General features: G+C 54.3%; 1 protein-coding gene across 1 annotated transcript in view; it reads right to left on the reverse strand.

Moving 5' to 3' along the window:
- The window catches only part of SRRM3 (serine/arginine repetitive matrix 3), an 18,997-nt gene extending 4,803 nt beyond the window's left edge, over positions 1–14,194 (reverse strand). The window contains exons 1-4 of the mRNA XM_008594680.1: positions 13,962–14,194; positions 8,292–8,393; positions 7,278–7,315; positions 722–766 (exon numbers count right to left, since the gene is read on the reverse strand). Coding sequence (XP_008592902.1) covers positions 722–766; positions 7,278–7,315; positions 8,292–8,393; positions 13,962–14,194 — 418 coding nt within the window. The remainder of the gene's footprint in view (positions 1–721; positions 767–7,277; positions 7,316–8,291; positions 8,394–13,961) is intronic.
- Positions 14,195–14,582: the final 388 nt, after the last annotated feature.

A 14,582-nucleotide genomic window follows, 5' to 3' on the forward strand; every position in this document is an offset into this window, starting at 1 on the left:
CAGGGACGCTCACCACCCGCCTCCGCGGACGGCCTTCCCGCTGCCCGGTCCTTGGCGGGCACCGGCGCCTGGCCTGGCCTCCGGGGCCCCCGGGCTGCGGCCCAGCTCAGGGGAGGGTCACCGCGCCGGCGGAGATGTGGGCAACCCGACGCGGCGCTGCCCTGCGGGGTCCCCAGCCTCGCGGTGCGACACTTTGCAGAAGAGAAGGAGCATGGAGCCCTCTACTGAGCCCCACCCCTTCTAGGCTCTCACCCTCTGGGGAGACCCCCCTCCTCACTGAGTACCCTCCTTATCCCTCAGTCCCGTCATTGACCCCCTCCTCAGCGCACCCCCCATTGGTCCCTGCGCCCCTTAACCCTACTGTCCTATCCCATGTCCCTGCCTCCGTTTCCCTGAGCCCTTTCCCCTGCGCTTAGCTCCCCCTGGCTGAGCCCCTACTGACATCTGTCCTTCCCTACTCGGCTGTCCTGGTCCATGAGCCCCTCCCCCGCCCTGAGCGCCTCCCTTCCCCCATTTCTCTCTCCTCCTCCTGGCCTCAGTCGCTGAAATACTCACAGCCCCTGCTCGCTCTCCCTCTGCAGCCTCGGCTGCCCGGCTGTCCTCATCGATCACAGCCCAGAGGTGGAGGGTGTGGGCCTCCCATGCTCCCCATCCACCTTGCAGAGTTCTCCCCATCAGAGCCCCCGCCATCCTCTGCCACAGATGTTTACTCCCTGCCCGCCCTTCTCAGAGTGTTTTTTTTTTTTTTTTCCTGGAGGCAGCTGGGCTTAAGGAGAGAGCACGAACTCTGAAGCCCCAGACGAGTCCTCCCTCATCATGCACTGTCCCTGAGTCGCTGTGTGACCTGGAACCTGTCATGCCCTCTCTGAGCCTCTTCTTCAAGATGGGAGTGATGACTATGTTACAGGCTGTTGGGAGAAGTCTCTGAGGAAATGGGGGCTGCGCAGCTTTTTTTATTGAGCAAGCCCAGAAGTGACCCTCCAGGGCCCGGCAATGGGGTAACAGGCTCCAGGGTGGTGGTCCCCCCTTGCATTTTTTATCCATGCTGGCTCAGACAGTGTCCCTCCCGAGGGAGGCTCAGCCCTGGTCTCACAGCAGAACTCCCCTCACTCCTGGGTGCCATTCACTGGCTCACTCCTCTGCCAAGTGTGAGGGAGGCCAGGGCTTGGAGCTTTGAGAACATAAGCTTTGGATTCACACAGGCAGGTTTGAATCTAGGCACGACCAAGCTCACCCAGCCTTGAGGTCCTTATCTACACAACGAGGAGAATATCCCAGCTTAGAGGACAGGATGAAGAAAGATTCTGTCAGTGAAGCCCCTAACACAAAGCCTGGCCTGAGGTGTTGTCCCACATGTAGTAGACATCGTTAGACAGAGGGGCCTCTGTGGGCATTTACACACCAACACCTCCAGCACCTCTTCCAGGGAGGAGAGAGGCTGCAACCATGGAAAAGAGACAGAGTGAAGGGAAGCAGGCCACAGTACAGGGAAAAAGAAGAATTTTCAGGGACGAATCTCTAGCAGAAAACCCACTAATTGATTCTTTTAAGACTCATTTTGTATTTAAAAAAAAAAAAAAGACTGTAACCCAAATATGACAGGGTTAGCTAGCCTTGAGGCCAATCTTAAGAATGTCATTTAGTTTTCAAACACCAGTGTGGCCCTGAGAGCCTTGAAGTCACACGGTAGTGGGGAGGTTTTTCTGCGATGGCAGAGGAGAGGCTAATGTCATCCTCTGTCCTTGCAGGGCCAAACACCCCCACATCCCTTCATTCAAACCTCTCTTCCTGAGGCCGGTGGCCTCCTACCTCCTGTCTCTGAAATCTCCAACGCCCTCAGCCTGCCCAGCCCTTATCCTCCCAGGCCCATCGCCCCCTACACAGCTCTTCAGCCACACAAATGCCTGACACATAAAACATAGTCTTTAGCAAAAGTTAAGGGCACCTCAAGTATTGTGTGGTGAGCCTGTACAAGGAGAGAGCTTCAATTGATCCTGACACAGAAATGGTGAAGGTTATTTACAGAATAAAATAGCTCAGTTTGGGTATTGTCTTCTGCAGGTCCTTTCCTGCCTTCTAACTTCCCAGCCAGGTTAGCCGTGGAGTCCAGGCCCTCACTGAGGCCCCTCCCTTACGGAATCCTCCCCTCCTGTTCCTTCTTCCCCTCACTTTGCCCCCCTTATTCTGCTGGCTGCACCCCTGTAGGCATCTTTCCCTCCTCTGTCCCGGGAACGGAGTTGCCCACCCTCCTTTAGCTGCTCCCCACCCACCAATCCTCCCTCTCCAAAAGGTTCTCTGTCATTCTCCTGTCCCTTCTGGAAGGTTCATCTGGGATCTTGTCTGCTGGGAGCATTGAAAGATAGGCATGGGGTATGAGTAGCAGGCTCAGGGAGAAGCATGAGGTCTCAGACCTTCTGATAAAACTTGCTCTGGGAGTTTCAGGAATAAAAACAGGCCTATGGTTGCATCCTCTCTTGCTGGCTTTTGCTGCTGGTATCACTACATCTGCTTTGTGGGCTCTCCCAGGGCTAGAACCCTGGGTTCTCCTATCCTGCTTCTCCTGGATGATACTGTCACTAAGAATAATGTTCTGTAATGTTTAAGTAGCTCTCCGCAGTTCACAATACCATTCTTAGCCACTACCTGATTTAGAGAAATTGACCTTCCCGGTTCATTTTACAGATAAGAAAACTGAGGCCAGAGAAGGAAAGGAACATCCTCTATAGTGTTGGGACCTTTGAGCAAAGCGTATAAGGTTGCCTCTGCAACTGGCTTTGAGAATTCCTGTGCAAACAGGACAGGCTTTGAGTTTGCTGGCAGACCTTCCCTGCCGTAGACGTTAGCCAAAGCTGGGTCCCTCTACTCAGTCATCCCCTCCCTACGTTATAGATACAGCTGTGGGTTGTGTGCTCAGTTCTAGATTTGTTTAATGTTTTAAGCTCTTAAATTCATGTTTGTTATTGTGTCTGTGGGGTAGGCTGGGGAGGCGTTACCCCACCGTGAAAACAAACTGAGTCCCACAGAGCTGACCAAAGCTGGCCCAGACAGAGTCTGCTGCAGAGGGACAAAGAACGTATCAAGGTGGAACGTGGAGCACTGCAGAGGACCCATGTTGGACCAAACACCATGGGCAGGGCTCCGGCTTGGGTAAAGACTGCCCATCACAAGCTCTTCCTCATGCCAGAAATCTTGCTAATTAACTGGTGCTGTTTCCCATTAGCCAGGAGCATAATGGCCAGTTGACAGATGAATGAGTCTAGATAGAGAGGGAGGGAATTCCAGGCAAAGGGTCTGCCCTCTGCTCATTCACTCAGCCAGCCCTGCCAGGGGCCTTGGGCGGGGCGGTGGTGGTAGCAACAGGGACGACTCAGGCCTGATGCTTTTCCTCTAGCTCCTCACAGTGCAGGGCAAAACTACGACATGGTGCATATTATGATAATTACAAACCCAGGTGCCAAGTAGTGTTCTGAGCACTTGACATGTATTTATCTCATTTAATCATTTAATGCTCAGAACAAGCCTATGATGTGGGAACCGTCGTTAATATTCTCATCTTTTACACAAAATAATGAGGCACAGAGAGGTCACACTATGCATAAAATTTGGTAATAAGAGAAAAAAAAGACTGGAATTTGCTCACTATGTTTGTCTTAGGAAGTAACTTATGGGTATTGTTTTTCATAAATTCTCTCTCTCAAACATTTTGTTATATTATATAACAATGAAAACAATTATTCTTAAAAGTTATTTATCGGACTGGGGGAAAAAAAAAAAGAATTGATGGTAGCCATGAGAAGTAGAGAAAACATGTGCTCCAGAGAGAAGAGTTTACTTTTTTTTTTTTTCCTTTTTGTCTTTTTTCGTGACCGGCAACGGATCGCAACCCTCAGTGTCGCGCCCGTACCGGACCGGGACCGGCAACGGGATCGCAACCCTCGGTGCTGCGCCCGCGCCCCGCTCAGCCAGTGAGCGGGAACCGGTCTGTATGTGGGATCCGAACCCTCGGTGGGAGCGTCGCCGCACTCCCAAGCGGTGCACTGTAGCAGTGCGCCACCAGGCCGGCCCCGAGAAGAGTTTACTTTTATCCCAGAGAGATAAACAGTGATTTTTAGAGGTGGCCTTGAATGATGGCAGATTTGAACCTGTGTGGAAGGAGCTATGGTATGTCAGGTTGAGGACCCAGTTTGAGCAAAGGCTAGTAATGGGAACATGCAGGACATAGCAATCAGGTCAGGCTAGCTGCTGCATGATGCTGAGATTGGGAGGCTGGCTGGGTCCAGAGTGTGAAGAGCCTTGAATGCCAGGCAAAGGAGTCCAGACTTGATCTTATAGATACTGGGAAACCAGAGGTTTCTGTGGAAAAATAGGGCTCTCCACATCTGATCAGTTTCCAAAGAGCAAATCTCGTCTGTCCTCAGTGTCCGTGGAACCCCCCTCCTCTCCATCACCACTGTCTCTCCCAGATCACAGCACTAGCTGCCATACTGGTCTCCCTGCAGTTTCATCCAACTGATACATCTTCCAAAGGGAAGGTCCCCAGTACCTCCTGATCACATTCCACCTCCTCAAAACCTTCTCCACATTTCCAGAAAGACCTTCCACTGGCTCCCACCATCTATGGCATCATGTCTAGACACTGCAGCAGTATGATGCTCTGGTGTCCACTATGGGGGTTGGACTGGAGAGGGACTGTTACAAGAGACTGTCATTCAAGCCAGTCAGTTAACCTAAGGAAGAAGAGTGATCCCTAGGTACAAAGAACTCTGGGACTGCCCCTGCCCCTGTGGTCAAGGAGGCATGGGCTCTTATGGTCTGTCAGAGCCCCCAGCGTGGAGACCCTTTAGTGTGGGTCTGGATTTGCATTTCACTCTAAGAGAGCATTGAATTTCTCCATGCCTCAAAATACCAGTCTGTGGAGGGGGGCTGGGTATCAGGGTCAGAAGGCATTGGCATGAGCATAGGGACTGGTGGTGGTCAGAGGGCTTCGCAGACTCTGGAGGGAACTCCACAGTTGGCAGAGAGAATGGAGACAGTCAGGCAGAAGGGAATACATTAGGGCCAATAGAGTACTCACCATTGCCAGGCAATCGTGAGGATGGTGGTTGTGATCAGAGACTAGCAATGTGTGTTCGCTGTGTGCCAGGCATTATTCCACACACTTACATTCACTGTCTCATTTAATTTCCTCAACAATCCTATGAGGTAAGCACTAATATCCCCATTTTATAGATAAAGAAATGGAGGCTCAGAGAAGTCAAGGACCTGCCCAAGTCACACAGCTGGGGTGTAGTGGAGCTGGGCAGGGGGTTAACTTTGAACTTAGAGATTTGCACAGGTGGAGTGTCTGACTCCAGAGCCCACACTATCACTCCACTCCCCAACAGCTACGAAGTGAGCTAAGAAGTGAAGACCTGGTCAGATGCCAGGTCTGCAGGAAGGCACATGTCCAATCTGTCTCCAGCCCTCCCTCACCCCTACACTCACCTTTCTGCCTCAGGCCAAGGCAGCCTTGGGTTCAGCACCACAGACAGCCCCCCTCCTTTGACCCAAGTGGCCGTCAGTCTCTTTAGCTTGCTGCAACTGTTGTTTGGAGTACTATTTTCGTACCATTTTAGGCTGCCTGAGCTACAGGAAGCCTCTGGTTCAACCCCCTTACTGTGTAAATGGGAAAGTGAGGCTTTGGGGAAAATTGGGCAAGCCACACTATTCTAGGAACAAGGGATATAACAGCAAACAAAACCAATAAAAATCCTGTCCTCATGGAACTGACATTCTCGCAGGATTCCAGGGTCCTGCTAAGTCTATCCTATCCCCTGCCTTCAGAACGCTTATCAAGTTTCCCTGACCATCAAATTCTCCCTGACCATCTGGTCTTCTGGGCACTGCCTTTTCCAAGGAGCCTTTCCTGCTTGACCACCCCCGTCTGTCTCATCTCTTCCTCCTCTGAACATGCACAGGGCCTGAAGACTAAACGGTTTGAGTGGCTACACTGTTTCTTCTTGTCAGGAGTTGCCAGTAATTCCTGGCTTCAGGTTGAAGGTTTGTGTTTCCACCCAGGAAGCAGGGATCACATCTCCCTTTCCTCTCCTCCTACCTCATGGCACTAGCACAGATTAAGCATGCAGCACAGACACTCCAAGAGATTGGTTCTGATGATGGAGACACTGCAACCTTTTCATGGCATATTTCCCAATGGGTCCTGGTTCTTAAATTCATCATTCATTCATTCGTTCATTCATTCAAGTGAAGAGAAGATCAGGACTAATGGAAAAGATCTGGGAGATATCCACTAACAGGAAAAAGTTCCAGCTGGGTAATGGATGTGATCCTCCAGGGAGAAGAGGGAAGGCAGACATGGGGAAGGGGTCTGAGGACATGACAGAACCTTGGGGTAAAACCAACCTATGGGAAGTGGGCAGGAGAAAGGGAGACAGCAGAAGCTATCAGAGGGGAGGAAGAAACTCACAGAGAACTGAATCCTGGAAGCCAGGGGGAAGGAACTTTCATGAAGGGAATGCACTATGGCGGCACATGCCAGAAAGTTCAAGGCCTGCAAAGAAGCCATGGGCAGCCATGGTAAGTAGGACACTGGTGGCCGTGGCCTGAGCAGGTCATGGGAGTTATGGGGGCAGAAGCCAGGTCTGCATGGCTTATAGAAAGGGAGACTATAAGTGCTGCACACTCTCTACAGAAATTTGGTTGAGAAAAGAAAGAAAAATGTGGGCTGGTAGCTGGAGGAGAAAGCGGGGTTGAGGGAGGACTGTCCTTTTTAGGACAGGAATTAGGTTAAGAGGAAGGAGCTGGGGAGGGAAGACCTGTAGGCTTGAGCTGGAGGGTGGTTCTCATAGAAGGGGGCGGGGGGGGGCTAGAGAAGGTGGCATAGGGAGAATCCAGAGAAGGCCGCTCACCCTCACTCACTCTTGGATGGAGGAGGAAAGAGTGGCGATTTTCCAGAGAAGCTTTTGGGCTGTTTGAGGGGGTGCAGATAAGAAGGCCAGGACCTCCTCTGTTTGTAGGTGGCCTGGGCAGCAGCAGACAGAATCTGGTTGTTAGGAGGTTTGAGAAGGGAAGAGAAAGGCTGACCCTGCTCTTGTGGGGAACTGACTCAGGCCTCAAGGAGGGAGATAGTGTAGGAGTTGCTGAGGGCTGCTGTGAGCTCTGGGAGCCTGAAGAGGAGTTGGTGGTGGCCAACTTTGGGCCCTCACCTCAGGTCCAGAGGAAGGAGAGATCAGACAGGTTGAACCTGGCTTGTGAGATCACCCATGAGCCTCCCCCACAAGCCTGGGGCTGTCTCCGACTCTGCTTGTCTCCTACCCTGGCCAGAGAGACAAGGTGTAAGTGGGGCAAGTGGGAATGCACACGCTGACAGCCCCGGCAGTGAAGAAAGTCTGCAGAAAGGACTAGTCTCACACCCGAGGAAGTGACCAGCAGTGTTTACCCTGGCCTCTCATCCAGGCTCAGTTTCACTCCCAACCAGAGAAGCATGGGCTGTTGGTGCTGGGTGGGAAACTGAGGGTTAGCAAGGGGAAGGCCCATCTGACTAGATTCAGGAATACTCCCTGAGCACACACTGCCTGCCAGGCATGGAGCTCGGCCAGCCACCCAGCCATGGCTGGACACTCCCACCTACTCATGCAGCCTGTTCATTTTTTTGTGTGGTTTTGAGTAGTTCACAGTTCTCTCTGATCTGAGACAAAATTTACCTCCCTCTAACTTCCCTGTAAGATCCAAAGCCTGCCCAGAGGCCCACAGCACACCAGTGCTCCTCCTGTCCTGTGACAGGCTGCAGAGCTGTGACCTCAGCAGAGCTAACACCCCCTTTGCCTGCCAAGCTTCGGCCACGGTAGCAATGGCATTTGGTGTATGGGTTCTTACTTCCCCCCGAGCACTTGCTTACTCTGGAGCCCATTTTGCAGGTGGTAATAACAGGCACAGAGGGGCTTGTCTGAGGTCACACTCTCAGCCAGTGACAATGTTGGGGTCAGAACATTTCTGAATTTTCCTAATTTTCAGCCTAGGATTCGCTGAGTTGAGATCTGGCCTGCCTTCTCCACCCCTCCTATTACTGAGACATAGATAGGGGTGGGCAGGGGGAGGCCCTTGGTGATGTCTTATCTTATGCCCTGAACCAGGCCAGAGTTTCCAGTGGGCAGGGCCTATACCCTCGCCTCCTCTCCCCCCACCACCCTTCCCCAACTCCCTGAAGGAGCCCCTGGACAGGCCCCTCTAGTACCCAGCTGCTGTCTGAGCCCACAGCCCCTCCCCCTGCCCCCACACAGGTGGGCACTCACATGTGGCCCCCAGGCCGGTCCTCCCTGGTGAGCACTCCCTCCTTCTCCATCAGCATCTGCCGGAATGTCCCAACTTTCTGCCGGATCTCCTCCTCCGAGTACCTGAGGTGACAAGGCAGGGTGAGGGCTACTCTCCTGGCTGCAGTTAGCTCCCACTGCCCCAGCCCCCAGCCCTGGCTCACAAGCACACAGCCCAGCTTGGAATAACTTGTTCGAGGTCGCAGAGCCTAGCCAGGCCCTCAGCGCTGAGAAGCTCCAGGGTTCTGTTTTGCACCAATGCAGCCAACCGGCCAACTAAACAAACATAACCAGCCAAACAAGTAAACAAAAGGAAGAGTTGTTCCCAGAGGTGGGGAGAGATGACCCTGGTGAGGCTGAGTCCCTCGTCCATGCCCTTCTCGTCCCCAGGGTCGGCCTCCTTCCCACGTCCAGGCTGCAGTCACACCATTGAGACATTGCAGGGAGAAGGGAGAATCCTGGCTTTGATACACACGTGGCCTTTTCTGCTTTCCTGGCCTCATGACATCTGATCCTCACAGCAGCCTTGGGAGGTCCTCAAAGCCTCCCCACCTCTGCAAGATCAAGGCTGCCCAGTGGCTTGTCTGGGGGCCCAGTGGTAGATCTGCTGCTTCCGTCTGTGCTGGCTTGGGGTGGGGGGTGGCTGAAGTCTGGGCCTCGAATGGAAGCTCCTTACTTCTCCACCCCTCCCTCCCTCCTTCCCTGGGCCCAGTCTCAGGCTAGGGATCAAAGTCTGGCATTACCTACCCCTGATCCCTGCTCCCTGCTCCCACACCCGGGGTCACTCATCACCCTCTCTCACTGCACCCTTGTGGCAGCACCTGCCCCGCCTCCTAGTCCCTTTGGTGTCTCCCCTTCCAGCCTGTCCTCACGCTGCCCCTCGAGGGTCTTTGTTTATGCTGTGCCTTGCCCTGTGCTTGCCATGTAGCAGGTGTCCACTGGCTGTTACAGAATGAGTCTTGGGTCCCAGACCCCTCCCTGGGCTATGGGTCATTAGGCTGTGCAGAAGACATGGTGGCAGAATAGAACTGGGGGTTCTATCTTGTTTCTGTCATCTGCTCGTCCTCCATTATCTGTCCCCATGGCAGGCCCGGCCCTCCCCACTCTGCCTGTCCATGAAAATGGCACATTGTTCCCTCTCAGGGATCCCATCTCTTTTCTCCCTCCTCTCCTCCACTCCTTTGACAAACATTTGCAGGAAAGCAATTTGGCAGTTCTCTTCCAAAGCCTTAAAAAAACGAACACATCCTTTGACTCATAAATTAACTTCCAGGTTTACCCAGTGGCAATAATCATGGCTAAGCACAAAGATTTGACTCAATGGATGTTTACCGCAGGACAGATACTGCCCCCCTCCTTCAGTGCCAGCATTTGCGTTTCCATAGCAACCTGTGCTTCCAGATCCTGGCAGGTGGTTCATGCTCTAGTAATTGTCTGTTGACTTGTCTGTATCCTGCACTGGCCAGGAGTTCCCTGAGGGCAGGGGCTTGTCTGTCTGGTTCACCATGGTGGCCCCAGCATCTGGCATCATGCCTGCCACATTGTGGCATCCCAAAATTTTTGATAAATGAGTGACTGGGGATGGAGAGACATTGGAGAGTTTCGAAGCTGGATTTTTACTTAGGAAAGAAGGCTCCAGTGGCTGTGTGGCTGGAGGCAGGGGGGCCGGCATTGGGCTACTGTAGGCGTGTGGGCAGGAGAGGGGGAGGTCAGAGTGAGAGAGTGGTCCTGAGGATGGAGAAGAAGAAATGGATGAAAAGCCATCTAGGAAGCAGAATAGCTGAGACTTGGGGACCAATTGAACAGGCTGGGGGGGGGGCTGGATGAGGAGCACCAAGTACTTCTTAAGCAGGTGTCCCCTGACCCCCAGAGAGGGTCTGGCTCCTGTGTAGTCCACCATGGGGAGGGCTGGGTCCTGGCCTGGTGGGGGTGGGGGGATTTTCTTCCGATCCCTATGTGGCTCAGGGCACCCTGTGCTGACGCCTTTAACCCAGCATCACCAAGCTCTGGGCCCTGGCCCGTCAGCGACCGCTTCAGTCTCTGATGAGCCTCAGGCTCAGGCATTCAGCCTGGCAGTCCTTTGGCCTGGCTTGCTCTTTGGGCAGTGCAAAGCCCGGTGCCCAGGAATAATGGGTGGTGGCCCTTCTCTGAGCAGCAGAGACACAGAGCAGCTGCTCTGACCTCAACTTCTCAGGAGACTGGCTTGTCATTGTCACCAGCACAGAGACAAGCACAGCACTGGCCCTTCAACACTGTCCAGCCCCTGACTCATAGACCCCTGGGAAGGAGAGAGACTGGCTGAGCCATGGGGACAGGGCCCTGGGCCAGGGGGGGCTTGGAGGACATGGCTCAAGGGTGAGCTGCTTGGGAGGTGCTTCAAGCCAGTTCTACAGACCCTGTGCCTGGACCCAGCACTGGCCCAGTAGGTCCAGGGCAAGCTGACCAACTCCAGCACCTGCCTGCTGGGGGCGGGGGTGCTGGACTGAGCCAACTCAGAGCTCAGGGAGGCTCCCTCTGTGCCCCAGGGTATCTTGCTGGGAGAAGCTGGGGACTCAGGGATGACATCTGGCTATTGGGCACAGAGGTCTCAAGTGTAACCACCACCTCTAAGTCTCTCCTGCCCTCATATGTCTCGGGGTCAATCATCTCAGCTGAGGCCATGTGGGACAGTGACTAAGGGGAGAGGCAGAAGAGCTAGGCAGTTCTGTGTTTGAATCCTGGCAGCCACCACTTCCTAGCTCTGGTGCCCACAGCTTCCTGGTTCAGATGCTCCCCTCACCAGTCTGGCTCCACCAGTCCCCCTTCTACTCTACGGGCCAAGCGGGAGGGACGTGCCAAATTCACTGTGGCTTTGGGGACTTCCTGGGTCACTCGCTAGGGCGGAGGCGGGGTGAGGGGGTCCACCTTGCCCATGTTTGAAGAGATCCCCAGAGTGGGAAATGTTTAATTTTGCCTGTCCTTGCCCAGACCCAGCACTTCCTAGAGCACGGCTTTTTCCACCATGGCTCTGGGAGGGTGGTGGCCCTATTCCCATTTTACAGATGAGCGAGCAGAATAAGGGGAGGGGAGGGCTTAATGCTCCAAGCCCAGCTAAGGGCAGAGCCGCACTCTGTCCCCTCACCCGTGTCCTCACAAGAAGATGGGCCGGGTGGGTGGGGGGTGCTGGGGGCCGTCCCATCATGAAGGCTGGGGCTCTGTCCCTGCCCCCCTGCCCCATGATTGCAGGCTATGTGCAGAGGCTGCCTGGGAAGGTGACTCACATGTGGCATCCGTCACTGGTGAATTAGTCAGCCAGCCATCAATATTAAGAAAAGGGATTGCTTCCTAATGGGGCCACAGAATGTGTGTTCCCGTGGCTGGTGCGAATATCTGTTAAATGCCTGAGCACCTGGTAAGTAAACGTGAACAAACCAGAGTTTCTAGAAATGGATATTAGTGACTAGATTTTATAAAAGAGCAAGGCCCCTGGTGCTTATTGAGCACTTTGTGGGGACTGGCTGGGGGCTGGACAGTCCTGTTTGTGCCTTAGTCCATGGGACCCTCAAAACAACTCCAGAAGACACGTGTCCCCATTTTACAGTGAGTAAACAGTGGCTTGCCGAAGAGTGGCTGTGCGTCCACTGAGCAGACTTTTGCCAAAGGATGGGAGTGTGGGGGACAGTGACTCGAGGGCTAGCTTTTGGGGGGACTCCAGTCTAAGGACCACCTCAAGTGAGGGCTTGGGTGGGAGAAGGGACGCTGACTGAACACCTGGGGACCCAGTGGGTGCTTCCCAGAGAGGCAGGGGTCCTTGATGCTGGGGGTCTAACACCAAGGACATGGCCAGATGCCATCACCCTCTGCTTGGGGAGGGGGAGGTGCTGAGTGAGGGAGGGGCCGTGGGGCTCAGTGAAAGGATGGGGTTCTGCATGAGAACAGGAGGGCTCTCAGGATGGGAAGGTGCAGTGAAGAGGAGGAGACTTTAGTGAGGGGAGAGGGGCTCAGGAAAGGGATGGGCTCTGGGAGGGGAAGGGGCAGTGAAGTACAGAAGTCTGGCCCTTGTCTGCCCTGCCAACCCTCTTGTTCCTGCCCACAACCACCTGCCCACACTGCCCTCACTCCTCGAGTCTCCCAACTCTGCAGAATTTGCAGGTTTAATCAGGGTCCTGGGGTTCTCTCTGCAGAGGGAGTCTCCACACCCCACCCCTCCTCAGCCGTGCCCCTTGGGATCTCGTTTCCTCTTCCCACACCCCTAGCCCCAGCTCACTAAATGTGTTTTCATTGCCAGTGGGCAGCCTCCTTTCTGTCTTCAGCATCCTCCCTTCTATCCATCCCTCTCCTCAGGTAGCCTCCTCTCCCCTACCTGGTCCCCAGATGGAGGTGAGCACCAGGTCCCTGTGTCCCTTTCTCTCCCTACAAGCAGCCCGGCCTGGCAGCCAGGGAGGACTCTGGATCCAGGCTCAGCCTTGGCTCTGCCTTCCTGATGGCCTTCAGCAAGTGTCTGTCTCCATCTGAGCCTCGGTGTCTTCCTGATCTCTACAGAGATGGTGGTCCATGTCCTGGCTGCCTCTTGGGGAGCTCAGGAGGCATGGGTAGACAGACAAGGGTGTTGTTTGGGAGGACTGCCGTGCATAGGCTGTGTCAGCCCCCACGTGGCTCCAGGTCCTAATCCCATGCACAGGGAATTTCTGATTTCTTAGCTCACGGACAGTGCAGGTCTGACGGACAGGTCCTGCTCCCTCAGCAGCCAGCCTACTAGTTTCAAAGAACTCTAGGAAGATGCAAAAAGGAGTCTTGAGACCTACCAGCCTTTGTTGGAGCTGCACAGATGGGGATGGCTTTGTTCTCTGTTTCTTTACCTCAGGCTCCATGTGTAAGCGCTGTCTCATCTCCCCTAAACTTGGGGAAGGGGTTCCCTAAACCCTTACTGACCGATGGATGTACTGAGTGGTTGGGGATCTCCCACACCTCCTCCTTCTCAGTCTGTCAAACTCCTACTCATCCTTCAGGGCCCAGTCAAACGTCATCTTCTCTAGCAGCCTTCCCTCTGCCTTATAATCTCTCCTCTGAGCTCCTAAAGCACTTGGTCCTCTCCTGTCCTGTCCTATAAACATGATTCTGACCTGTTGCGTGGCAGAGTTGGTTGTTATCGTGCTTGTTTCTGTTCTCAGATGGTAGGGTGGGGGTGATTTTTGAGTACAGGAAGCAACATCAGCAGGGCTCTGGGGCCCAGAATTGCCCAGGACAGTGCCTGGTTCTCTGAACTAGACAAGGCGGAACCTGAGCTTATGAGTGTGGCAGCCAGTGATCCCTTTGCTGAAACCACAGGCAGCCCTCACACATAGTAAGGGCCCATTGAGATTTCTTGCCTGGGTTCAGTACTGGCTCAATCCATCCATTTTATAGACGGGGAAACTGAGGACTTGAGATAGCATTGATGTTTATACTCCTCTCTCCCCTACTGGACTGGATGTTTCTGGAGGGCAGGGACTGTGTCTCCTTGGCTTCTGTGAATTGGAGCCCATTTCAGAGCTTGACACAGAGCAGGCATCCAAAGACAGCTTATTGGTTGAAAAACCTAATAAATGAATGAAAGGTGGAATGGGCTTGCACTGATTCCACCCGGACTGGTGCAGACTCTGGCCCTCGCACCCCGCCCGACGGCCGGCTCACCCCTGCTCCTCCATCATCTCCTGCAGCTCCATGCACTTGAGCTCCACGCGCCGCTTGCGCTCGTGGTCCAGGATCTCCCGGTGCGCGCGCTTGGCCAGGCCTGGCTCTGATGCGCGCAGCTCGTCCTCGGCGCGCGGCCAGGCCCCCGAGGAGGCGCCGGGCTGTGGGAAGCCATTAGCAGCATCGGGCGGGGACGGCACGCTGGCTGCCCCGTTGTTCACGGTGGAGGACATGGTGGCCAGCCCTGCGGGATAGACACAGACATGAGGCGGGATGGCCACTTCTTGGCCACCTGCTAAGCTCTTCTCGGCGCGAGTTAATCCTGGAGACTTAAGGGCCCACTCATGGCTCTAATCCGCTTCCCCTCAGGCTGCAGAGGGGGGCAGGTCTGCACCTGTGGGTCATACCTCGGGGCATGAAGGGATTGGACAACGGGCTTTCCCCATCTGTGAGGTGGGTGGATGCAGGTCGTACTAGATTGCCTCTAAGGACTGTTGGCTTGGAATTGTATCATCTCCAGGGACCTAGCAATGACCTAGGACAACCCTCTCTGCCTTGCATGAGGCCTGGGCCCAGACAACCCAGCCCCAGCCCACACACCTCACCAACTCCGCAGTCAAC

Source organism: Galeopterus variegatus, unplaced genomic scaffold, assembly GCF_000696425.1.
Source record: "Galeopterus variegatus unplaced genomic scaffold, G_variegatus-3.0.2 Scaffold164, whole genome shotgun sequence".
Taxonomy (NCBI): domain Eukaryota; kingdom Metazoa; phylum Chordata; class Mammalia; order Dermoptera; family Cynocephalidae; genus Galeopterus; species Galeopterus variegatus.